Source organism: Aythya fuligula, chromosome 18, assembly GCF_009819795.1.
Source record: "Aythya fuligula isolate bAytFul2 chromosome 18, bAytFul2.pri, whole genome shotgun sequence".
Taxonomy (NCBI): Eukaryota; Metazoa; Chordata; class Aves; order Anseriformes; family Anatidae; genus Aythya; species Aythya fuligula.
The window spans coordinates 5846326-5873944 of NC_045576.1; the positions used below are offsets into that span (position 1 = coordinate 5846326).

Consider the following 27619-nt stretch of genomic DNA (forward strand, 5'->3'; position numbering starts at 1 on the left):
TATTTAATATTCCCCGTTAGTTGGCTCTTGATGCAGTTCCCCATTGAATTTGCAGGTGTATGAAGTAGCCAGATGAAAGCTCTGTACACATTCTATTTTAAGCACTATGAGTTCTACAGTCAGGGCTTTCCCATGTACTTTTCCTCTGATTGCACCGAGGAGAAAGTTTCTTAATTAGTCTCAATCTCTGCTGGACTAGGAACCTAGTTTTTACAAGACTAAATGCAGTGACTGAAGTAGATGCCCTAACTGTGGCTTGGCTGGCGCTGACGATGACTGAGTTTGTAGGTTTAGGGAAGTAGTTTAACCATGATAAACCTCTTCGGTCCTCTGTAAGAATGGTAAAAATGCATCTCTTGACCCATCCAGTATGTTAAATATTAGGTGTTTAACCTTAACAAATACCTGAACAAACAAATACAGTGCTGATGATTACTCTTACGGGCCTGGAACAGGATCTGGCTGATAACAAGTGCTGTATGGACCCATTGCTGAGTTACGCTGTCTTCTAGCTGTTCTTGGTGAGAATAGTAGAGAATCTTTGTATTAATTTCAGTTTTCATTCATTTCAGTTTTTACTAATTGTAATGGAAATTATTTGTATGTTGTAACTGTAGAAAGTTATTTGTTTTTGCAATTAAGCTGGGAAATCTTTAGAATTCTAGATTACAGGTTGGTATGTTTATAGGTGAAAATTTTGTCAGAGCCTTGCTCAGAAACGGAAGGACTAAACTTAGGAAGATTTGTAGTGTTCTCTCCTCTGCAATTTAAGAAAATCCTCATTGTAGAATTGTCTTCATGAATTGCAACTGGTTTGGGTAGCAGGAAAAAAATTAATTTATTTGACAGTTGTGAAGATAGTAACTGCAGTGTTTTGTTTTTGTTCTTGTTTTCTGTGACAGATTTATTGTTCGCCCTGATGTCAGGCAAAAAAGGATGGCAGACTTTCTGGACTGGACTCTTTCAATGTTATCTAAATCCTCCTTTCAGACTATGGAGGGGACTGTTGTTATGAATGGCATGCTGCAGGCTCTGGTAAATACCATTTTTCTTCTAAAAGATAGATGATTATATATATATATATTTTCCAATGTAATACTGTTGTGGTAGACCTTTAATAGAAAATGTACAGAGAAATTCATGCTGATTAAAAATGGTAAGATAATGTAAAGCCAGAATTTCTTGCACAATAGTTTTGAAGGTACAACTTCACATATATGTCTTTTTTCTCCAAGTAGTGTTTTCATCAACAAATGAAAGGGAAGTTGCCAGTACAGATACTGATAAATAACTCTCAAAAATGTATCTGATTGTATGTTGGTAGTCATTTCATAACTCAAATTTTGTTTGGCTTTGTACCAAACCTGTGAAAAAAAAATGAAATAATTGGAACTGTACAAAATGAAGAAGTCGGGCTTTTGATGTAGCAGTGGCCCCTCCAAGGATTCATGAAAGTTTTAGTCATTCTGATAAATTTTTTCTGATAATTTTAAATTTTTGTTCTCAAGAGTTTTAATAAGACATAATAAACTTACTAGACTGTGTAGTTGAGTAGGCTGAAAAAAATACACTTCCTTTATTTGCTTGTTAATCAGAAGAAGTTCTTCATTTAATGTTCTTTATAAGAGTGAAATCCTCAGTTCGGGTTTTAAAAGTAATACCTATATAGTTGTACAATCATACGGCAGTCCAGGTAGGGGAAGAAAACTTGAATACCTGAACTAGTGCTATATGATAACACTCCTCTTGTGCATTTTAAGAATATCTTTCTATAACAGCTTTCCTGTAGTTTTATACTGTTAAAGTATTTGTGTATTTTGAATTGCTTGAATTAACAGTTCTGGTATCTGTTCCAATTGTGATGTCCAAACATATTTGCCTGGAGTAGGGGAATTTGTGTGTGGAGTTGTTTCTTCTTTGCTTTGTTTTTGTTGTTAACAAAGTTGAGATAGCACACACAAAGTCAGAGGGCATGCACATGGGTAGCCTTTGTCCAGGTTTAAGGATTTGCTGGCATTTGTATGAGTTTCTATAATTTGCATAAATTTGCAGCTCTTTTTAAATAATTGCTCTGAGGACTTGTATGCAGTACATTACTAAACATCAAAGCAAAGTTCTGGAACAAGTGTGTGTGTGTGCTGGTGTTTTTTTTTTATATATAGATTTTATTTTTTTTCCTGTAGCAGCTCTTCCAAATCAGAAGATAGGAGAAATGATCTATATTTAGAATGACTTAGGACTTGCTGCTTAAGCAAGAGGAAGCATTATTTGTATGCATTGCAGTCTGTTTCAAAAGACAGAGTGATGTTTCATCATTTTATTGTCAGATCTGGAAAGGGAGACTGTTTGCCATTCTAGGTGCATGATGAGACCTGTAGGATGTATAATACATTAGTGTTTTGTCATAATTCTTTTGACTTTGGCTTTGGCTCTATCCACCTGTTCATTAGTGCATACTAAGCGAAACAGGTGAATACTTAACAAGTCGAATCGAAACTAGAATGTGATACAATATACCTGGAAGCAGAAGCCTGCCTTCTTGCATTTGTATGATTTTTTTTTCCTCCTATACATTGTGGAATGGGAGAAAAATTTATCAAGCCAATTTTGTTGGTATCCTACAGCTCTTGTTCTAGTTGGTAGCCATGAACAAACCGATTTTTAAAGCCTTTTTCTTGCATTTAGCTTTGAAATTTTAATTTCATTTACTGCAATATAAGCACAAATTATATCGTTAGGAAATAAAGGTTTTCAGAAAGATACATATGTAGGTATATGTACGGAGACATGCTTAAGTGGAATAGGAAATATTTATTTCAAGAGTTTAATATAACACTTAGAACAATAGCATGTAGTTAAACCAAAAATATTACCTGAAAGTAAAAGCAGTATTCAAAAGAAGTAAACCTGTTCCTTTAAACGTACAAGATTTTAGCAGTCTCTACAGAAACAAAACAATAATTGCTAACTGCGTAAAGCAAAATGCATCCTCAGGAGAGACAACTAAAACTTGGCTCGGCAAGCTTCAGAAGTCTTTGCCCTTGAATTCCTCCAGCGACTTGTTACTTTAAGAGTCAAACTGCAGTTACCTGGTATTTGTGTCTGAACAAGCAGGAGAAAAAAGACAAATTTTCAGTTCCCAGCCAGTACAGCAAGGCAGGTTTCGGGGAGGTAATGCTGCTTGGCCACAGTGGGTGAAATAAGTCTCCCCCCACCACCCAAGATCAGTTTGGAGCTTCCCCTAACAGCATGGATTTCAGTGGGATTATGATATTAGGCTGTTTATGGTCTGCATTGCTGTGAGATTGACATGGCAAAAGTGTTTTCAAGTGACATTAAGCCCTTGCATTTCAATGAACTGAAACTGCAACTTAGGTACGCAGTGAGTAGTTCTGTGCTGCTGCACTTTGATCTGCCTCTTCGTGGCCTTAAGTCTCGGTGATTAGGTATGCTACTGTTTAATCTAACTCAGCATTATGTGTAGAACAAGTACTACTGTTTCGTGATTCCTGTTGAAACACGCAGCCTGCATTACACATTTTAATTCCACCGATGCTTTTTTCTTTTTTTCTTTACACCTGTCGTCAGTAATATATCATTTCACAACAGGTGTGCACTAGCAGGAATCTTTGCTTGCTATGTTTCAGATTCAGTTTTTAAAACTGCTTGAAGTGCTTTCTTCTGTTGAAACTAAAATCTCAGTGTTGAACTAAACTCATTTTTGTGTTTGGACACTATGTATGTGTAGGTAATGTGAAGGATTATAAATGTTGGATTGACATGAAATTGCTACTTTTTTATAACAATTGTTTACTTGAAGGAAACATCTAACCTGTTTCAAGAATCTGCATTTTAAATTCTCTTGGTCTGGAGGTTTGCTTTTAAACCTGCCATTATATCAAACAGCTTTTTAGTTATTGCTGCAGGGTGTAGCACTCCCAGTTCTTGCGTGACAGAGATGTCATCATGTTGAGGTAGCCTTGGGCATTGAAACTTATTAAACCTTATTTGTTTTATAAGTGATTCAGTATACAAGTGTGAGTAATAATTAAAAAAAATAAAACGCCCTACACGGTGATCTGATGAAACTCGAGAGTCTTAAGAACAGGGCATTTCCCTGAGCTGTCTCTAATGCAAAGGTTATTTAGCAATAGCTGCATGCTTATGTAAATTTTGCTCCAGGGAAGAAAGAACTCTCCAACTCTATTCTTTCAGACCCAGAGGCACAAAAATAGAATATTTCCAAATAGAATGTTTCCCAAGTCTCTATTTTTTTGGCATTCTTAAAGAATTAGTGATGCTGGGATTGTCCATTGGCATTATTTTTTAAAAAGATGGTATTGTTTGATGGTTTGTTGGTAAAGGTGCCCAAAAAGCAAAGCTGATACAAGGAGAAGAAAAAAAAAATCCTTTCTTATGGAAGGGCACTGACCTCTTTACGTCTTTCTGGTAATACTGCATCTCTTCTCTTTTTGAAGGGTACAGAGTATTCCAACATGGCCTTTTCTGATACCTCTGTGTTGTTTTTTTTTTTTTTTTTTCACCAGAAGTACTGAGGTTAGTTCAAGCTTCAGAGTTTCTGTTAGCATTAGATTGATTTTATTCTTCCTTTTAGAATATAGTGTTGTCTAAAGCATTATATATAGTATTTTAAGTATTCAGAATCTATTTTGGCAGTCTTGTTAAGATGGAAGTCCTGATCTATTAGTCTAAATTTTTCAGGGTTTCGATCGATAAATAACTAAGATGATACGAGAACTTAACTCCTTCTGCCAACTATTTAACTGTGCTGTGTATCAAAGCTTGTCAGAGTAATTACCATGATCAATACCCTGACACACACTATTTCTAGTTGTGTTGAAGCTGTATAAAGAACAAGGGCTTTAACTCATCTCTTTCACCATTTGTTGCACTTGCAGTGCGTTCCATACTCTCTACTTTCAAGCAAATTTATTATTCTGACAGCACGTCCTCCCTCACCTTGTTTACCTCCCCACGTCTAGCCTGGAGGCAGGAATGAGTGATAGCTTTCCCTCGACCTGGATGCTGTGTGACTACGAGGGGGTGCTCCAGAGTAATGAAAGATACCATTTTCTTCTCTTCCCGCAGAGGCTGAAATTATCCTCCCAGTCCTTGCCTTGTTGGTTACAACCAGAGGGTAGGTTCAGACCTGCGACTCCTGCTCGGCAGGAAGGTAGACTTGCTGCCAAGCAGTCAGGCCACCCTTAATGGTGATTTGTATAGCTTGGGGAACATGTCCCGGAGATGATCCTGATTGATATATCTCACAGAGGTCGGGCCTAAAGTGGGTTATGTAGACAATTGGAAGGTGTGGTGTATTTCTTCTATGATTACTAAGAAACTGGGTTTTGTTTTCCTTGCACCATGCTATTTCTAAAGCAAAACCAGACTTGACAGTCGTCATTGCTTGCACACCACTGATTTTCTCTAATTTGTAGGTGGCTTAATTATTTATAAGAGAGGGAGTCACATACTTTTCAACAGTTCAACAGGTTGGGTGAGTTGGTGTATGCTCTGTGTCCTCATTAAAGTGGAGGGACCAGGGTGTAACTCCAATTGCCTGGATACTCCAACAGACAGGCTCCTTACTTTCAGTATTACTACTTGCTGACACTAAAATAGTCTATATGGGTGGCAAACCAAGCTTATTAATTATTTTGTTTGTATCAGATTTTTCTGAAACGGTGTGCCTCGGATGTTTTTCTTCCTTCAAGGCAGGAAGTTTAAACTAAATACTGTAATGCTGATTTGTCCTTTTTTCCTTATTTATTTTTTTATTTGTTTGCTTGCAGTGGTGCACCGTGTACTTTGCTTTTTAGTATAACCCCTGTATGTATGCTCTAGTGTTGCAGGATTTTTCTAAGACAGTAAGTTTGCTTTATATGCATGTTAGTAACATAAAAAAAAAATAGAAAAATACACACATCTTTAATTTTAGAGGCCAATAGAGCAGGTAAAGTGCTTTTTTATTTCCCCAGAGGAGTTATCAATGAAGCTTGAATGTTTGACAAATTTCGGGCTTGTGAATGTTTTTACATGCTTTGATTCACAAAGAAGTCATGAAAACATCGTCTTAATATTTAAAAAAAAAAAAAAAAAAAAAAGGTTGGGCGGAAGCTGAAGCTGGATTCTCAGCTCTCTTGACCATCCAAAGAGTAGTACTCAGCAGTATGGTTATTGCCTACTTTTATAAGAATTGTTTTCTGCTAAAAAAAATATTAGATTTTCTTTGAGAGAAAGAAAATACTTAATGTGTCACTTGCTGAAACACCAATTATCTGGTAGAAGGTTATGTTCCACCTGCAGTGTACATCAGTTGGTGCAAACAAAACTTTTTTCATTTCACATGTACCTCTTTTTCAGCTTTATTTATTCCAAAATCAATAGGCAACATTTTATTTATCAAAAACCATGTAAATATTAAGTCCCCATTTTTAAAGTTTGTTTATTAACTTGTAACACACTAGCTACAGTGTTATTTGGTTAATTTGTACTTCCCTAAAAACTTGCATCAATGATAAAACCCCTTACTCCATATTCGAGAGTAAGGGAGAACATTGAATCAGGTACTAAACTTGTCAAAGATGGGAATAAACTACTATGATTTGTATAGCTGAAAATTTCCTATATTAGAATCTGCATATTTTTCATACTTTATAAGGAAAAAGGTTCATATGGTATATACAGAGTGTATATTCTTAATGGAAGTTAACATTATTTGTAACTTTAGTTCTCAAGATAAACAGTGCTTTTCCCTGAGATTTTCTTATGTAGACCTGTCTAAAACTTGTCAGGGTTCTTATGATGGGTTAAACTCTTGCTACTGAATGATTGAAGAGAGGTTTAGTTTCAAGGTGTGGAACCTGATTTGTTTTCTGAAAAAAAATAAATAATCCAGCTGTCTTGTAGTGTAAATCTCAGTTGAATTACAGCTGTTGCTATAATGATTTTAACATCTGAAAGTACATTATAAAGTCTTGGTGTATTTGTGAGTAGATATTCCATGATGAAAATCAAATATGAAAATAGTTTGTTATTTAAGTATGTAATGAGGAAATGTTGGAGGAAAACAACATGTGTTTCGCTTGTCCAGTAAATTCTCTAGAGAAATGTGTGAAATGGAGTTTGTTGAGTTTGCTGTTCTAAATTGACTTGTAAGTGAGGCTGGTTTCTTAGTTGTCTTATTAAAAATAAGTCTTTTACAATAAGTGAAGAGTTTTCTTATTTCCTGCTTTTCTGTTGGTTAATTTCTTCTCTCTTCTCGCTTTGAGGTGATACACCTTCTGGTTATGTTTTTCTCAAGGAGTCAGAACTGAATTCAAAGTTGGCCTTTAGGATGTGAAAACTCAGGAAGAAACTTGCAGAAAGGTGTTAGAATTAAGGAGCTACATAAGAGTGAAAATGCGAGCATGTTCTGAGGCTACTGTTCCATCTTTGCAGGAACTCCATGACAGTTTGCTGTGAAGTGTGGGGCTAGAGCTCCAAATGCAGTTGCCCAGGAGCGTTCCCAAGGCTATATTACAAAGCTGTTTCTTTCCATTATCAGTACTTTAGGAGTTACACTATGTTTTGATGGAATATGCTTTAACATAGTCTTAATAAATTTGAGGCAGTCCATGCACACCTTTAAAAAGAGTATTTGCTCTTACCTGGGCTTATGTGCAGAAAGGAGAAGTACTTCTGAAGAAAAGGTGCTGCAGAAATGCTGCTGTGTCTCCTGGCATCCACTGCCACCTGGCTAACCTTGGGAAGAAGCCATCTGTTCTGAATACAGGCACAAAGATACGGAGAAATGAACTTATGCACACTTCTGCAAAGAGAGAGACAAATCAGATAGGGCAATTTTTAGGTTTGTTAATAATACTCTAGATTTATAGATCTGCTACAGAACCTAAAATGGTTCTGTAGCATTTCTGCTTTGTAAGTGTACTATTTATAGGATGTCTTACAATTGCCTGGTTACTTCAGGAAAACATTAAAAATCTTAAATAATTCAAGATACATTGTTAAATTCCACTATGTAGCTTGTAGTAAAGCTGATCAGAAGTGCTAATTTAGGATTCTAAAATGTAATTTAGTTACAAAACAAAACAGAATGGGTACATAGCCTAAAGGTGTTTTTATTGCTTTTGTTGCTCTTAACCACACCTGCAGTACAGGAGGCATGTGTATTTGGTATGTGTGAGAAAGTACATATTTTTAAGGTAAGTCTGTTCTTGTTTAACTCCTAGGCATGTTTATTGACGAAGGTTTTTCTTCTGGTGAATGGCAAAGTTCAAGGAAAACTAAGTGGCTGAAGACAGTAGTTTTGATACATGTGAAGTGGACTGGGGAAACTTTAAATGTGTAACGTGTTTTTGTCTGCTAGTAATAGTGCTTTTTTCTCCCTGTACAGCTGAGGCTAGATCTTACTGGGATTTTTAACCATATGTGAAATTATTTTGGGGGCTATTTGCAGGACTGAATGCTTGAACTCTTCTTTAAATCCCTTGGCACAGGAATTAAAATGTGTCTGGTGGAGGTATATTTGCAGTCAGGGAATTCTGTACTTTTTAGTTTAACAGGGAGTTCTCAAAAGCTGCTGGAGAAGCAGAGTAAAACACTTGGCAGTGGAGCCTGTGCTGTGTCCTGTCTTGTCTGAGTTTGATTGCTACCAACAACCAAGCTCGCTCACGTGTGTCCACCTGTCCTGCTTCTCACAGCAACTGGCGCATTGATGTGTTCTGTCTAAATTATGAGCAAGGCTTTGTTCAATTCGGAGAACCCTTCGATGTCATGAGGTCCCAAACAGGATGTAGAGTTCCACTTATTCGTGGTCTGCAGATTCGTCTTCAGTTCTTAGAGGTTCAAAGCAGCGTGAGCTGTTAAATAATAGCTGCTGTGGTTGCACCTGCATTGAACTGGTATGACCAAGCACTGAAGCACTGAGCTGGATGGATCAGGGAGCTGAGCTGGCTGAAGAACGGCTCCCCAACTGCCTCCTTGAGCGTGTGTTTTTGGGCCAAATCAGCTCCCTGAGCTGGCTGCCTGAATGAGTGTATGAATGGGAGGGGCAGGCTGAGCCATGGTAGCCTTGACTTGCATTGACTTACAAAGAAGTAGAGCTGCACCCCGAGACTCTTCCTCTTGGCTGTTTAAATTACTAAATAGCTTAGATTATTGCAGGAATATTAAAAAATATTTTAGATCTATATGCCTGATATATTAAGCTTTAGAATCTCTATATTCTTATATTTATTTTCCCTATTTTAATTATAGGCACAGTTATTTAAACATGGCAAAAGAGAAGACTGTTTACCATATGGTAAGTTTGTAATATCCTGATTTTTGTTTTTAAAGCCATTTCAATTTAAAAAAGGAAGAAAGGACGCACTGATAAAGAATGAATGGTTCTGTACAGAGTAAAATAAAGTTTGAAAACATGCAAAGTAAGGGAAAAAGAAGAGAAGCCAGTGAGGGAGGAGAAGATACAGCTGAAGAATGTTATGTTGGAAAATCTCATGAAAGGATTAGAGATTTGGCAGGTGATCAGGTTCGCCATTGGGCTAAAGGGGCTGAGCACAGAACATAAGATGTGAAACATATTTTAATGAAATTCATTAGAACATAACCTGGTGTTATGCCTATCACTGCTGAAAATTTTACAGAAAATTTCTAAGTGTTAACATAAGCCCAGGAGTTAGGAAATCCCAAGTTTAAAGAACCTGCTGTATACAGGATCCAGCTGGAATCATGTGGTGGTGTTGAAAAGAGGAAAAGTTTCAGTGGAAAGAGATGATAATGGATTAAATTAGGGATAGACAGGTACTTGAGAACACAGAAGTTTCTGAATATTGTATCTTTATGTTGGAAGTATGTTCTCATGGTAAAACCTGGAATTGTTCTGAACTGACTGCACAATACTGGTTTGCCTTTTATTGGTAGTGGAATAGAGAGGTACAGAGAGATAATGGCTAATTACAGAACACAGCAAAAGAGATTATCTTTCTTGTGGAACTTAGCAAAACACCAGAAATGTGTTTTGTGCTATTCACAGGAATCAAGCAATGATGTAAACTTGCATTAGAATGCATATAACTTGATTTAATGGAATGATTTTGACTTCAGAAGAGAAACTATGTAGATCTAGAGCAGGAAACAGTTTCATTCTCCCAGTTACTAAGTATGACATGCAGACCCTTACTAAAATTATGGATGTGTCAGATAACTAGAAACATGAACAGGCTAGATAAAATATAGTATAATGCAAAATAATTTAAAAGATGCATCTGTACAGCAAAATATTGTCATAATCAAAACAAAAAGAAAATATTTGGCTCATGTTGTTAACCCTGCTGGTAAAGTTAGATGTTTTGGCCTGTGGCATCTGGTAGTATGAGGAAAGCAAGGCACATACCAATGAATGAATAAATTTACCCCAGAAAAGACAGAATGCTCACAGCTAAGAAGCAAATATTCAGACAAAAAATTTGGGGGAAAATGAAATGTGAGAGGTGAAAAAATCAGAGATTGTTAGTTATTACAGGGTTATAACAGAACTGAAGATTAAATAGAAAAAAAGAGGTGGAAGTCAAAGGACAACACTTTTGTGTTGTCCTTTTGTATTATAGAACTGGAGTCCTTTTGTATTATAGAACTGGAGTTAAAAACGAGCACAACTCCTGAGACCATTTGCTTGGATCTGTGGATGATCCACAGTGATTCAGTAGTTGGACTTGGAAAAGGCTTATATTTATATATTCTTAATTTTTTTTCTCTCTGTGAGTATTGATGTTTCTGCAGTCTTTTGAAGCATTAATACCTAGTTTTTTTAAAAGTTGTAAAAAACAAAAATCCAGGTTGCAGGAAGATATTTAAATAATAGTCATTATTGGCTTCACCATTTTGCCTGCATGTATTATTTTACAAATATTTCAGTATGTCAGGATAAATCATAAAGCTGTTGAAAACTTGAGTTGATTTTTAAGTCATGTGCCATACGATTTCTCAGACTTTGAAAGAATTGCTATACCCTTGATCTCGATATTTTAGAAAACCCAGTATGAGACTGGATTAGAAAATTGCAGAAAGATGTAATTCTGTATCTGCAGTGCTTACAGTAAGAATGATTGGTCCTCCAGGGTCTGAGTTGTTAGTTCATATTAACTACTGATAAGTTGTAGGCTCTTTCTTTGAGAAAGTCGTTTCAGGCTGCAAATGCAAAAGGACTGTTTTATTTGTAGCATGGATGTGTTTCTTGTGAAAATTTTGAATTCTGGAGTCGTCAATCCAAGACTCTCCATTAGTCTCTGTTTTTTACTTTGCTGGACAAATAACTGTGTTAGCTTTGATGTACCCAAATGAAAGGTTTTGTTGCTGATTGTTTACACGTACACATTATTTTTCATGTCTAAGTGTTTATGGACATTCATCATCATAAAAATTTTCTGTGCAGAGGATTTAAGTTGGTGCTACCTGAAAATAAAAAATGAGGAAAATGAACAGTTTTTTAGTATGCAGAGACTGGTCACAGAGTAACTGAATTGCTTTTTCTGACTTCTGGTTCTGTTAGGCTACTGAAAGTTCTTAGACCATGAAAGATTCTTCAATATGTTTCTTCCGGTGAGAATGAGACGCATAAATGCTCCCTCATGATCTAGATTCATTTTGATTTTCATAGTCAAAAGTAATCCTTAAAGTAATCCTACCTGTCTGGTAGGTGAAGGATATTACCCTTATTTGGCCATTGTCAAAACTATGACAAAGTAGGTAGTACAGCATTTGCATTTCAGTAACACCTTTAAAAATCTAAATCTGCTACAGATTTTTTGAGATTTTAAACATTTTTTTTTTTACTGAGTCTTTTTTAAACTATTTGTCTTGACATGTTTCTTTTACAGCTGCTACTGTACTTGAGTGTCTTGATAACTGCAAGCTATCAGAAAGTAATCAGATGGTTCTTCGCAAGCTGGGGATGAAACTTGTTCAACGACTTGGACTGACATTTGTGAAACCGAAGGTAGCAAAGTGGAGGTTAGTTTAAAGTTGAAACAGTGATTTTTCTTTTCTTTTTTTTTTTTTTTTAAGTAAAGTGAATCTTTAAAAAAAAAAAAAAATCACAAACACTCCAAAACCTTAAAAAGTCTTAAATCCATCCATTTGATTATCAGTCTCTGCCCTCCTGCCTTCCCTCCCCGAAAAAAAAAAAAAAAAAAAAGAAATCCTTGTATTATTTAAGACTTGCATACATCCTTCATTTGAACACGTCGGAGAATTAGATTTCTTATGCTGTATTTAGTTTTCTCTGTTTTTTCAATTTTGGTATAGTAAACCGCTGCAACGTTGTGACAACCGAAGTCTTTTGATGTTTTGTGTTGCACATTACAAAGTCTCTTCCTATATAATGCATAACTTGGTAAAGATGGGAAGGTGGTGAACTTTGTTATTGAAGTTGATTTAATTCAATTTTGTGAGAGTGAACTTAATTTTTCCATTTCATTTTTCTACCCTGATTCGATAGAAGGTTCACAGGGGAAAACTGGTTTGTGATCCCACTTCAGTTTTGCATATTAGTCAGGTTTTGGTGTCTGGTTTTACTTATTGCCAGAGGGCAAACTCTTTTTTAGATTTCTCGCACTGATATTTTTAAAATTGCAGGCTCCATTGGTGACTATTTTTTATTGTATTTCTTTTACCAACTTTTGAGAATGTCCTTAGGCATAGAAAATTCTTTTTAGGTGGAGTGTACCTTGCCCAATGGCAAGAGTCAGTTTAGCATGGAAAGTATATCTTTTGTAAGAATGTATCTATACCACAGGCTAAATATCTGAGTACAGCTTGTGCAGAAAGTACCGAGCTGGCTTTAACGTTTAAAAACTATTTTTCATAAATTGATATATATATATATTTTTTTAGGTTTTGGAGAGTGTTTTAGGGTATGGGAATTTTTCCTCTTATTGTCAGTAGTGGAAAGTAGGTTATATTGAAACAGGAAAGGGAGAGAGATGATGAAAGGTACAAAACAGTTTTGCACAGGAACCATTTAAATAGTCTAGCTTTTCTCAACCTAGAAAACAGACAACTGGGTCAGGAGGGAGGAAAATGGGATACTTTTCCCTTTCCTTTAAAGCAACCTCTAAGTAACTGGAAAGCTGTACACTGGGAGGTGCAGTCACTTGACAAGCAGGCTTTGTAACAGTATATACCTATTTCAACTGGAACTTAAATCAGAAAAGATTATTGACTGTCTCTTTTTTATTTGTTTAGGTATCAACGTGGCTGTCGGTCTCTGGCTGCCAATCTGCAAGCTAAGGGTTCGGTTACGCAGAATCAAATAATAAATGTTGCTGCTAATGAAGCTGAGGATGATGAGGCATATGACATTCCAGGAGAGATTGAAAATGTTGTAGGTGTGTTAAAACCAGACAGAAGTTATCGTAAGGCCTGCAAATTAAGTGCACATTATGAAAATGGCTTGTTTAGTGCTAAGAAAGTAAAATGGGTATCTGCACTAACGTGAACAATTGAAAAGATTATAAAATTTCAATCTGTGCATCTTGTTAAAATATACGTAATTTTTGCCAAATTATTTGAATTTTAGCATCACAAGTAGGAACTCAGTACTTGTAACATTTTTTTTGTGGGGTTGGGGGAGGGAGTTATTGAAATACACTTTCCCAGTAATGTGAAAGTGTTATCTTGAGCCTTTCAGAGATGGAAGGATGAATTAAAATTCATAATGAAAAATGAAGTAAATGGCATTACATGAAAGCAAAAGAATTATGTGGAAGATTTTAACCTGTGGTAGTATCGAAGGAACAGCATTTTCTATTAGTATGTATTCATAAAGGAGGTCCTCTGCTAGCTTTCTAGTGGATATGCTATAAATAAATAGGCAAAGATGGCATCAGAAAACATCTATAACTAAGTAATCTAAGGAACCTCTGAAAAAAAAAAAAACATCCTGACTTCTATTTTGAACCTGTCAGAGTAATTCAAATTTTAAACCAAATTTTCTGTTTTAGAAAACAATTTTGACATCTTTTATATTTATTTAGTTTCAAGTCATGCTTGTGTGGCCTGTATAAGAAATCTGGAAACAAATATTTTTGTTTAAATTGGGAGGCAGCTATGTTAATAGGAAAATGGATTTTTAATGTTTAAAAAAGTATTTCTCTTGTTAAATAAATGAAAATAATCGTTTTGTTTCAATGAATTTATCTGCAGAGCAATTGTTGGTTGGACTGAAAGACAAAGACACTATTGTCAGGTGGTCTGCAGCAAAAGGGTAGGTTTCTTATTGTTACTCTAAACTATTAAGCTAAACCCAGTACAACAACAAAAATACAGTCTAATGTAACCTGTGATTGATAATTTGTGTCTTGCCAATATTCACAGTTACTTCAAATGGCTTTAGCACAGCTCATGCTGTAAATCTGTGTTTATGACTTTATCTAGGTGCATGTGAGATGGGGCTAGTCTACAGGAAAATTACAGCTGGGTTTGGAAATAGACATCTTGTGTAAGATTTGACTTAAAGGCTATAAAGTAGTATTTCTTCAAAATGTCTTTGTTCTCCTCTCCTTTGAAAAAAATATATTTCTGTGTTAAATTCTCTACTTTGTAGCTTTTGCTTCAAGCTTGAGATTGGTGTTTTAGGCTAATGGTGTTAGCATGATCCATTGTCACCTTGAATTCAGCCATCGTATTGTAAGCTTCCAGTAACTAAATTTTTTATTGGATTTATTCATCAAATGGCAGTACTAATGAATCACTGTATCCTTTTTTTTTTCTTCTCTAGAATTGGTAGAATAACTGGAAGACTTCCAAAAGAATTAGCAGATGATGTGGTTGGCTCTCTGTTGGATTGTTTTAGGTAAAAATCTTACTTCATATTTTATGTGCATGTGAAACGTGTCTGTTTATGAAATAGGAAGACTCCAGTTACAAAAATAGGTCTAGAAATCTGTAGATTTTATTGTCTTTCTTCTCCCAGATTTCAGAATCTCCTAAGGCATAGGTGTACCACACTCAGGGTGTTCAGTAAACTATTCCTAATCCTCTGTCTCCACCCCATTCTAAATTAATTTGGAAGGACTAAAATTGATCTTTGGGAATGAATAAATAAATAAATAAACTTTATAAGCTCATTAGCTTGCTCCCTTAAAAATTCCTGGTGTGATCATATCTTGAGTGTTGTGTGCAAATAGTAGACCTGGAAGTGATATTCAAAAGGATTCTGAAGATTATTAGTGTTACAAATCAGTCTCTATGTGAGGGGAGGCTAAAACATCTAGGAAGAGTAATGAATGAAAGGGGTATAACAGAGGTTTATGACGTTGTATATGACAGGGAAATGATTGCTCTCTAGTTTTTATATTATTAGAAACAAACTAAAGTAGGAGGTGACAAGTTTGGGTTACAGAAAAAGTGGTTATTCACATTACACAGGGAAACTGTAAAAGTGTTATACTACAAGATGTGGATGTATATGCCTGATGAAAAAATAAACAAAACCAAACCACCATTTTTCTTTTCTGCACACTTGTCATGATCAGCCAGAGACTAGGAATGTTTTGAAGAGAGTTACAATATACTTGTCTTGTTCTTTTACTAGGCCAGAGGAGTGTAGTGTTGGTCATGGAGCAGCTTTTAGATCAGCTAAACCATCAGTCTGATCAGTTATAGCTGCTAGGATGTTCTTCTGATGTGCTTTATTGCTGGATGGCTTGCTTCTGCATGCATGTAGAGCATGTGATGGACTAAATTGTTAAACAAGTACCATATGCTTTTTTGTATTGAGTTGCTCAATTCTGCATTGAGTACCTGAGCTTTAAGGTCTAAACAACTGTTTTTGACTAAGCTAATAACAAAAAGAGTAATTTCTTTTTGAGAAAAAATACAGGTAATCTTTAGTTTGACACTCAAATCTACTATTTAAAAATAAAAAATAAAAAAATCCCACCTTACTTGACAGTGCAAATTAAAAATTTCAGCTAAAAGGAATAAAAAAAATTGCAATTTTTTTTCATGAAAAAAATTCTTTCTAAAAAATTTTTGCAATTTTTTATTGCATGAAAAAAATTCATGCAATAAAAAAAAGAAGCTATGGAGTCTTAAAAACTTGCAACGTGAAAGTATCTACTTAGCCAATACTTCCACTGCGCTACTGTGATTAATTTAAGAGGTGCTGCTGATCTCAATTATCCCTGGAGCTTCAAAGACCTGTACTCGCAGTGTTTTCTTTCCTTGTTTTTCAAGTCATAGGGGTGAGTAATGCAGCTAGTAATTGAATGACCTGCTTTCTCCAAAAGCACTTGGGAATGAATGTAGACAAGATGAAGGAGAATCTGTATGCTTTGCACTAAATATCTTCTGTACACTTTGCACTAAATATCTACTGAATAAAATAAAAAGTCAATTGCTCTTTAGAGGCACTTCAAATTTTATCTCTCAGGATAAGAAGAAAGGATGTCTTATAGATAAATTCAGAGACAGGAAAGAAATAAATGACCATTTATCACAGTGAGACTTTCAGCATAGTCTGCAGGGGTCCATAGGAGCCCTGTGCTGTTCAAGATACTCAAAAATTATCCTGGAAAAAAGGTGAACAGTGGGGTGATGAAATTGATTGATGGTTGAACTTAGCTAATACAGTGAAAACTAAAGGGGACAGAAAAGAAAATGTTATATAAGCCTAAATAAAGTAACTAGACTGTAAGTGGCATGAAATATAATGTCTAATGAATGAAAACTAATGCACTTAGGGAAGAACACAGCCAGCTATAAAAGTTACTACTACTCAGGAAAGAGATCTTGAATTCACTGTTCATGGTTTGATAGTTTTTTGAAGGTGTCAATGGAGCAACAGTCAGAAAATAAAGAAGGCAACTGGAATGTTAAGTATTATTAAGAAGGAAGAAATATCAAAACTCAATCATCAGGAATTGATTTAACTGACGTGGATTCTTCCAAGTGGCAAGAAAAAGTAGAGGGATCTAATGGAGATATATAAAATCATGTATATGAAAGAAATAGGGAAAGCCAGCAATTGTTTACTATTCACTCTTCCTCAGAGTGCGACAACTGGGAAGTATCAGGAAGTACATTTACACGCAATTAACCTGTGGAAGTCATTGCCACAGGATGTTATGGAAGCCAAAAGTGTAAAGGGAGTTCAAAAAGGGATTATCCAAATTAATGGAAGAGAGTCCCATCAGAGGTTATTAAATGTGACATTCTGGATGCAACCTCTGGCTTGGGAAGTCCCTTTACATTGGATTGCCAAAGCCAGGAGGAGGCTAATGAGGGAATGATCCTTTGTGCTTTGTCTCTGGCTAAGCATCTGCTATTGGCCCATTTCAGACACAGGATGATTGGGAGAGATGAAGCTTTGGTGTGACATAGTTCAGTTGTTTAGTGTCTTATTCTTAGGTTCCTATTCGTAGTTTAATACAAAATTAACTTCGTGTGTGTTTAGTCACACAGCATACAAGCTTTCCCCTTTTCACTCCTTTACCTGCCAGTCCACCAAAGTCTGTGTACTGTTTTTGAAATTCTTTTTGCTGTGTTCACTATAAGGCACTGTTTTGGTTTATGGTTTTGTTTAAATGAGCAAACAGTGGTGTTTAGACACCTTTGAAATGCACAGGCTTGTATTATACATTTGTTGTACTGCTCAGACGTCTTTTGCTAGTTAAGGATTGTGTTTGGCATTCAGTTCATTTTTATCTTGGATATATTCTGTAAACCTGCATCTTTGGCAGTGTAATAGGAAGTTGCTTTCCTTTTCTGCATGAGTGTTTTGTATTGCATTCTTTTGTAAATAGGTTATGTTTTTACGTTTATAATGATACGTGGTCGTTATTTTCTTTGTTGGTTTTTTTTTTTTTTTTTGCTTGTGTCATTGCTTATTTGATCATGTTTACATCAGTATTTATATTGCACAAAATGGGAAAGAAAACATGTTCAATTCACCATTCTTATGTTTTAAAAATCTAACAGGAATAACAACACAATAAATACATGCTGGTTGGTGCCTTTTAAAATGTTATGAATTCACCATGACAAATGAAATCCAAAAAGGAAAGGCTGGTCTTAACAAAACTTGTTTTAAAATTAGTTTTCAGGAAACAGACAATGCATGGCATGGTGGATGCCTGGCTCTGGCTGAATTAGGCAGAAGAGGATTGTTACTCCCTTCCCGGATCTCAGATGGTAAGTTGCAGTTACTGAATGTTACTGTGCTTGTGAATTAACAGGTTTTAGTTTTAGAGACTTAATATGTGGCAATCGACTGGAATTTGCTGATGTGTGTTGAATAATGACCGTAGTATTGAAGTCTAGAGTAAAAAAATATGCCTACGGGGATATTTAAGGTGCTTCTATCAAAAGTACTGTTTTGGGTGTGCCTTATTTATACTTAATAAATTTTTCTTTCCAAAATGAAATTAGTTTCTTGGGTTTTTCTTTTTTTCTTCTTCCCATGTTTCTTTGTGCAGTTGTATAAAAAAATAATTCTGTACGTCTCTGTCAGTTGTGTCAATGTCATTGTTTAAATGGAATATATAAAATAATTGATGACTAACTTGTACTTTAAAGCTGGTGGCTAACTCTGTTTATTAATGATAAAGTTTTTGAGGAAAGTTCGATATAATTTATACAGTTAAGGGTTTTAAGTTTTTTTATGGCTTTGAAGTATGAGAATGGAAAGAAATAATGGGGCTGAAGAAATTGGTTTTTATGTGTTTTCTGTCTATATCGAATTTAATTGAAGCACATAGATATTAATGTGAAAGTAGCAGTTCTATCTTTCATGATTTAGTTTAATTTGCTGTAGACTTGAAGTGACAAAAACATAATGCAGTAGCACATATCCAACACTGGGCACTTCTAAAACTGTATCTTGGGCTAGGTGGTTCTTTTGATCTCACCATGTATTCTTGCATTGCTGTAGGAACAGAGAGAGGGAACACTAATTTTCAAAAATGTTTCAAAACTGGTATTTTGTATTAGTGAGCTAGGTTGATACGTCTTTTCTATTCTGGCTATCTGTTGGCTTTGAGAAGAAAATGTGAAATATATTTAATACAGTTTATTATTCAGTCCCTGTGAAAAAAGTGCATACGCCAAATAGTATGTTTTGAATGTAATAAGTTTTGTGCAGTTGGTTTCCCTTTTCTAATTACTTTTGCCCCTTTACCTTTTAAAAGTTTTCTTAAAAACCCTTTGAGAATAGGAAGTCATCTAAAGGTAACTCTATTTTAGTTCAAATTAAACGAAAACTGTATAGCTTTATCAAGGAATCAGGATAGCCTACTGTAATAGATTTTTTTAATTTGGTGTAAACTAAAGGGTTCATGCAGATTTGATATTGTGTAGGAGTAAGAAAATCACGAGTGAATCCTAGCTCTGCCTGTGATATGACCTGTGCTGTGAAACCGTCTCTCTTCACTTTTTAGGTACAGTTTTTGTGTATGTGGAGTGAGGCTGAGAGCTGTATCCTTTACGCTCTTCTTTTTCAGCACACGTGCACTGAAAACGTATTGCTTCCTGTGAAAGTGATATTAGGATACGTAGGCTTACATGCAAATTTTTAATTCGTCAGATTGCATAAGATAGCTTTATGCTCTTCCACCCGAGCAATAGAAAGCTAAGGGGAGGAAGGGAAGGAGGGAACACAGTCATGGCAGCAAGGTCTTTCTGGGAAGGAGACAGGCATCGAGGTCTAAGGAAAAATGTTGTTATTTTGAAATTGAAAGTTTCTTAATAAAGCATTGCTAAGAATTCAAACCATCCTCTTTTAAGAGGATGAGCAAGAAACCTAGTCAGTGATTATCTTGACTAAACTGCAACTCCTTCAGTTACATGATATTCAAGAATGAATTATGCATAAGGCAGAAATGTATGATGATGTGAAGGATGTATAAGGATGGCAGTCTGAATTTGCAGGGATAACATTTGAAAGACTTGGTCATACAATGGGATGCAGCTAGTGAAGAGTATAACAGGTAATGACAAAGCACACTGTGTCTTTGTGAGAATTATTGGTGAGCCTATCCAGGCTGTAGAATAGGCACAGTACAATTGAAATTGTGCTTTCTCCATTTCTTTTGTTTTAGTGTACCTTTTTTCCCATTTAAATTAATTTGAAAATAATTATACTAAATGCAATATATTCCTAATTTACTAGTCTCCCTTCCGTAAGTTTTGCATTATGCAATTTATCCAATCCACTATTAATGTACAAACTCAAAGTCAGTTGCAATAATTTGGAGTAAAACAAAGGAAAGAATTCTGAAAGTCAGAAGAGAAGCTAACACAGTGATGTTACGAGGAACTGTGCTGTACTTTGAAAGACAGACTTAGGTTCAAGTTGTCCTTCAGAAAATGATCTAGGGAATGAGGACAAGTACAAAGTAGTAGTCCTAGTCAGGAATAAGTAACTACGCAACTGAAGATACAAGAAGTGAATTCTAGGCAGCAGTGTCGTGAAAGGTTTTAACAGTTCATGTGGGTCACCCACATCAGTCAACAACTTTATCTCAGTAGAACAAGGTGGTAAAAAAAAAAAAAGTCAAAAATCCAGTGCAGTAATCCTTCTGTCTTACTTGATATTAAAATTGTGCCTCAGAATTGGTACTCAGTTAGGGACATCACACTTATAACACTGTTTAGAGAAAGCTAGCCTAAAGCAACTGGAATTCTGAGAACAGAAAATAAGACTGACAGCGAAAGATTGAAAGAACTAAGATTATTTGGATGAGACGAGACTAAGCTGAAAGTTTATTCGCTTCCTCTTGAAAGGCAGCCTTTCCTTTTGACAACTGTTTTCAGTGATAAGAACAAGACTACAGCTAATGGGTATAAGGTGCAGCAAGAGAATAGGTAGGTAAGTGTGAGGACAGATTTTGTTGTTCTAAAGGAAGTGAAACCCTAGAGTAATTTGTTTATGAACACCGAGTGAGAGGGCTGTCTGATAGGAATGACAGAAATGGAGTTAATGAAGGTAGCTAACCTAAAGTTTCTCTTCAGTGTAGTTTTTGGCTCGTTTGAGACATGGAGATATGTTGTATTTTACCACTGCAGCTAATTTGTGAACATTTTCCTAGAGATGGTGAAGAATAAATCCTTTAACTGTATGGAAAATGACCAGACGGCTTTTCTTCCTTGTTGACTTAAAGGAATTCTAATTAAAAAGGAAGGAGAGATGAGAGTTTTGGAACTTATGGATAAGAGGACCTATGAAACTTTAAGCTTCAAGAGATTAGGGAGACACACAGCTTAATGTAGTTGGAAGAAAAAAAAAAAAAGCAGGGACAGTAGACTGTAATTTCATGGCTGGGAATTGTGGATTTGGTAGCGGTTGTCCTTAATCTTGAAGCCTTAAGGTTGGCCTAGAAAGAATCTCTTTCTCTTTGTTTCATCAAGTACTGATGTACAACTTAATCCTTACTGCCTTGCCGTCATTATTTAACTGTTACCATATTCCCTTTGTTCAAACTTTGTGTTGGTATTTTTGTCTTCTGATGATCTGAAAAGCTTTCTCTATGAATAATATTAGGGATCTGTGTTGGTACTCTTTTTTCTGTTTCTTAAATCAGAAGCTTAATGTCTGTAATAGACTGTTTAATGTTAAAAGCTTAGCCAGAGCATTCTAAAAAGTTTATCTCAGAACATCAGAGCACAAAAATTACACAGTAAGTTCTGGGGACTCAACATTGCATTGAACTCATCTCTGCTTCCTTACAAAGGTCTATGCCTACTAATAATGTTTAGGCATGTGAGGATCTCTCTTATCTGAATAGTGACACAGTGAGAAGTATATATGATATTTTTAAGTCAGTAATGCTTAGTCTGAGTCTGTTTTACTTAAGACTGATAGTGCAGACTATTCAAGCTCAGGCCAGCTGTTTATACAATGAACAGCCTCATTTCAGTTACACTTTTTGTAGAAGCAGCCTTTTGGAAAAGGTCTGATATGGGGCTAAAATGCAGATGAATTAATTTGCATAATGAACTTCCTTGACTTAACTCTGAAAAAGGAACTTCCTTGTTTGGTACTCAATACCATGTTCTACCTGTAAATTGAAAAGTTAGCTAGCAAGTTCTCTGCTGATTTATTTTTTAATGTGTGTTACAGATAGTGTAGTGAATGTTTTTGTGTTCATTAATGACTTTCCATATATTTTAAGTATAGGTTACAGATTTATTTGAAAAATTACAAGTTTATATACACAGTTGTAGAAGCAGTAAACAGTTTTAGGATCTATTTATAAGCACACTGAAACACATAATTGGTGACACATTTTTTCTGAAATAAAACCTTCACCGGGAGAGTTTTCTCAGGTGAAATAAATTATATAAATATCCTTCTAGACTTGGAGTTTGAAGGTTGCCCAGTGTCTGTCTTAACCTCAAAGGATTAGGCACCTAAATTGTTGACTTTCATATTTTCAGTATTGTTTTCATAGTGGTTCAGTTAAAGATAAACATAAACCACGTTTTTTACATTGGTGAAGTCTTTCTTTGGTTTAACATAAGTCTTGTTCTTAGCCAACAGAAGAGAAGTTTGTTTTTACAAGGTCTGCATCAGTCTGTTTAAACTGGCATCTGCCTCTAAGTAACTAAATTTGGTCTGTTTTGCATTATGGCATAAAGAAGAAGTGCATTCATAGACAAAACAGTTTTTACAGTAAATTGTAAATAGCCAGGTTAAATCTTAAGCTTATTCAAACTACTGCACAGTGAAATAAGTTTTCCAAAGAAAAAAGACCAAAAAAAATTAAATGAAATTAAGCCTGAAAATACTGACAGTATGTTATTGAACAGTATTGTTTCTGGAGCTTAAACACCTTGTAAGAAAAGAAGTTGTAAAAATTATTTTACATTAATACAATTGCAAAAAACCTTAGAGCTTTGTCTAACGTACTTTGGCTTTAGTAATGAATGCAAAAATTCACTCATCGAAGTCTGAGCTTCTACAAGGGAAAGCTCAATTACTTAAAAACTTTAATATAAAAATATGAACATTATTTACAAAGGAGAGATTGAATGTATCTTGTCACGGACCAAATCCAATAAGAGATGGTTTATAGACATTTTCTGATGTAGCTGGTCACTAACTTCTATAACTAGAAACTCACTGGAAAGGGAAGCATTAAGATACTCTTGTTCTCTTCCTTAAAGTAAAGACTCGGCTACAGTCATTTGGCCTTACTCTTTTAGTGCCTTGCTGTGATTTTGCTGATTCTTTTTGATTTGTCCTTTTTTGTCCTTTTACTTTTTGATTGCACTGAGTATCCTGAGTATCAGAAGAATTAAGTGCAGGTTCTGTACACGAAGTATTACAATCCTGAGGACTCTGCCCTTCATTGTCCATTCTAACTTTGCTAGGGCTGTATGCAGCCAGCTGACAGAGAGCTACAGCTGCTGTTTGTTTCTGTTCATCGCAACTGTCAATTATTCGTAAGTCTTGAGCTTCGTTACGGTGAGCCAGGAAAGATTTGGTGCAGACGTTGTTAGTTGGGTTCTTGGGGTTACACGCATCTGCGCTAGAGTTTTCATTTTCAGGGTTTGGAGAAGTAGCAGCACCATTATCACGAGATGGACTGTGGGATGATGTTTTCAGGCTTCCTGTGTTGCAGGAATCTTTTACCGAGAGGTTCAGAGGCATATCTTGCAGTTCTAGAAAGTTCTGACTTTCTGTTTTGGATGTGGTTTTGTATGCATGTTCATGAGCAGGTCCTGCATTTGTGTCAGCCTTTTTTGAAAGATTAAGGGGAGCTATTCCTGTGTCTTCTTCGGTGTTGGACAGTGAACCTTCATTGTTAGGGCATTCATTAGGTGTGTATGAATCTTCATCAGTGACATTAATGCTGCAAGAAAAGAGGACAAAAGAGAATTCACTATCAGTTGCTCTTTTAAATTGGGGCTGAGGAAGTGGACAGAGAAAGAGGAAAAAAAACTGGTTATTAGTCTGACCACTTTGTTTTTCTTCCTTTCCCTCCCCTGTGTCCCTTTCACTGTAGGTTTCACTCTAATACAGGTGTTTTCCCGAAATACACAGACACATGCATAGTGATGGCGTTACAGATACCTGATGCTCTTCAGGTGAATGAGTGCTCTACTCACCGTCTAACTGAGAGCTTTACAGTTGTATCTGCTTTGCAGATCTATCACATAGAACAATTATCTCGGTACTATAAATGTAAATGTATTTTAAGGGCATTGCATGAAATGTATACGTGCTGCCTTTGTGTGCCCCTAAGAAGTCTGACAAGACCTCGCAAAGTGATGTTATTATTTTACCTGGTAGGTGAATCGCCGCGATCTTGCTGTGTCGGCACACTTTGAAGTTGAGTTGGTTGATCAGTGCTTTTTCTCACAGGTCTGAAAGCTGTGAAGTTTTCTTCTGGTTGATCATACTTGCTAAGCGATGTGGAAGATGACTTGTTGGAGAGGTCAAATAAGCCCTCACATGCGTGGCTTGTCTGGGTGAAGTTGGTTGGGCTAGGTCTACCTGGGGAGCCTGTTGCTGCACTTCCTGCCAGAGGGCTCATTTTAGCATTCTCGCGTTCATTTTGGTCGTCTTTGGAATGACTTTTGGCATGCAGTAATGTCATTTCTTTTTCATAGTCCGCTTGTTTTTTATGCGAACCTAGAGGGTATTGTTGGGATGGACTTAAAGAAGCTGGATGCAACAAGGTAGTTTCTTCCATTAGATGAGAGCTTTGATCCCTGTTAATACCAGCTACGTGTGAAAATCGGTAAAACGGAGGATCAGTTGGCCTACAAAATCCATACGGTATAGGAGGAGTGGAATGATATTGTTGGAACAATCGATAGTGTTCATATGCTGATGGATTTATGGGTTTTGGAAGTGGCCCAGGATGGGGAAGAAAATGTCTTTGGTCTTGTGTGCCATAGACAGACAGAGCAGAGCTTTCACACTCTGAGTTACCTGGAAGCAAGTAAGGTGTGTAGATGGCCAGCCTATGCTCATAAAAATGGGGCGAGTACTCTGGAATCATCGGCTGCATGTAAGGTGAGATGGAGCCAAAGCCTTTTGTGGGAGGAACTTTATGTGGAAAATCTGGGAGGAAAGGAGAACCTGCTTTCCAGGGGTGACTTGGTGCATGAAATGCAGATTTAGTGTGAAAAGGTGAACTTTTGTTAGGGAGCGATATAATTTCAGATACTTCACTAGTTTCTGGGCCTTTGCTATCTCTGTGTTCTCCTACAGGAACAAAAGCTGAGGGCCGTACAATGCTGTCCAAAAGAGGCTGCATGCTGATGGCGCTTTCTGTTGTAGTACTGGCAGGGGTTAATTCCTTCTGAATTGCAGGTTTTTGTCCTTGAATTGCTGTGGTTGTTGCCTGGTTTTGTAATTCAACATTTTCCTTGGCATCTTCTTTTGGAAAAGCGTATTGAGGCTTTGAATCGAGATTTGGCAGTCCATTGGTGACAGACTTAGAAGAAGTTGCTTTGACCGCAGTCTCGAGCTGGTTGATCTGTTTGGGCTCCAAGGAGCTCGCCTTTGGACACTTGATAACGCGATCCTGCTCTGATACTAAAGTAATGGAGTTCTTGCAGAGGCCATACTTCATGTGGTTAAAAAGATGAGATTTCTCATTGCAAGTGAAGGGGCACTGAAAGCACTTATACTTAAATGGCTTTCCTGGTGGTCTTGGGATGTAATGAGGCTTCTTTGGTTTACGTTCTTTGAGGAGACTCATTTTTTTTGCTGCTTTAAACAATTAAATGTAATGGTTCTTTATAAAAACTTTCTTGTGGTTAGCTTTCCTCAGTTTTAGCCTCTTGATATTTCCAGTTTTTCAGGTTTCTGGAATCCTTCTTCCCAGGTGAAAAGAGGAAGCCAACTCCCGTGGTGTCTCAGGGAAGAGGGGGTGCCGGAAAGCAACTTGCGTAATTGGTAGCACAGGAACTGTAATACAAAGGTTAAAATTAGGAGTACTGAAACTAAATACAAACTAAGACATCCTTTTAACTCTATTCCCCTTAATATTATATATAATATGTTTATTTTTTTTAAAACAAAACAAAAATGCTAGATGCCAGCCTTAAAATGGACATATATTAAAATTTAACATCCTTCAGCACCTAAGCATACTTGTAGAAGTGTCCTAATTTTAAGCAGTGCTAGTCACTTGCAGCTGCTTTGGCCTTAAAGGAGTTTTCTTTGAAAACTGAAGGAACATTCATTCAGAAGATGAAAGGAGAAATCTAGGTGGAGCTGTTGAGAGAGAAGTGGAGGTGGGTAAAATGAGAAGAGGCAGGTCCTGGCAGCAGCTGGATATGGGGCAAGCCTGTCAGGCCGGTTGGGGAAAGAGAGGAGGGAATTTCCTGCTTGGTGAAACGAGGGTGGAGTGGATTGGTTGCACTTGGGTAGCTGACTTGGCTCTTTCAGACACTGACCAACTCCCCCCTCTTTTAACTGGCATGGCATTTCCTAACAGCTTAATCTCAGTGGATACCTCAAAAGTGGCCAATCTCTCGAAGGATAAAACCACACCAATTTTCTTCCTCTTCCTAATTCAATTAAGAGAAATGAGTCCTGCAATATCTGACTAATAGAATATTCTGCTTGATAAACACATTTCACATTCTTGTGCTGTGCAGCACCTTATGTATTGCATGTGGTTAACACAGACACACAAGTGTATCAATTCACATAAAAAGTGGCAGACAGCAATTGATTTACAGGAGCATGATCTATCTGCCTTTCTTCAGAAAAAGTAAGGTTGTGGATACTTTATACAGCCTAATGATTTGCTCAGTAGATAAGTCAGGAGGGCTTGTATCAGCTTGTTCCATTATGTTCACTGATTCTGAAGGCGTGAGAAACTCTCAGAGTCAAGTTCTCATGATTTTATAGGATGTGTTATGGCAGAGATCTAAAAACTGATGATTTCATCATGAACTATAAGCATCATTATCAAAATGATGACTGTTGCAAAACCACGTACTGTATCTATTGTGTTACCCGAAACTGCAGGAATACTAATTGTAGGAGTGACTAGTACGGCTTGCTTTTTTTTAATTTTTTTTTAAAGCTTTCTGCATAGAACTTTGAATTAGTACTATTAAAATATCAAGTTTATGAAAAGAATTTTTGGTGATTATGTGCTGTGAGATTTTAGTTAAAGTAGAGATGTTTTTGCATTTCTTAAATAAGAGATTATTTACTAGAAAATAGCATGCAACACATTATGAAAACTGAAGGCAAAGCTACAGAACTGCTGCTTGTTGTACCAGGTATAGTAATTCTAGAAAACTGTAATACATTTTTTTTTTTCTGATGTGAAAGAAATATTAATTTGTTAAAATAATAATTCTGAAAACATTCTAAAAAAAAAAATGCACACCTGCTCTATAAATAGAAAAAAAAACTTTCTTAAAATTAAGAAATAATTAAGTATGTGATAGTCTAAAGAAATAGAAATATTAATACCTTTTTGTCAGTTTTTAATAAAGCTTTTTTTTTCAGTTGGAGACTAATAATGTTACAATGTAAAAGAAAATCACTAGAAATATACAGCAGCATGTTGAAGTCTTGTCATTGGAGTCTGATTAAAATGGAGCTCAGTAAATTAAAAAA

The 27619-nt window shown here is 36.1% G+C and overlaps 2 protein-coding genes across 3 annotated transcripts in view; one reads left to right on the forward strand and one right to left on the reverse strand.

Moving 5' to 3' along the window:
* Positions 1–27619, forward strand: part of TBCD (tubulin folding cofactor D) — a 125622-nt gene that overhangs the window by 9850 nt on the left and 88153 nt on the right. For both annotated transcript variants that reach the window (XM_032199678.1, XM_032199677.1), the window contains 7 exons: positions 903–1035; positions 9280–9325; positions 11901–12033; positions 13267–13409; positions 14227–14287; positions 14801–14875; positions 18122–18216. In XM_032199678.1, the coding sequence (XP_032055569.1) occupies positions 903–1035; positions 9280–9325; positions 11901–12033; positions 13267–13409; positions 14227–14287; positions 14801–14875; positions 18122–18216 (686 nt within the window). The remainder of the gene's footprint in view (positions 1–902; positions 1036–9279; positions 9326–11900; positions 12034–13266; positions 13410–14226; positions 14288–14800; positions 14876–18121; positions 18217–27619) is intronic.
* ZNF750 (zinc finger protein 750) lies at positions 23159–25736 on the reverse strand. Its single transcript, XM_032199679.1, has 2 exons — positions 24310–25736; positions 23159–23876 (listed from the first exon to the last, which is right to left on the reverse strand). Exons 1-2 carry the CDS (start codon positions 25734–25736, stop codon positions 23159–23161), a joined length of 2145 nt encoding a protein of 714 aa, XP_032055570.1.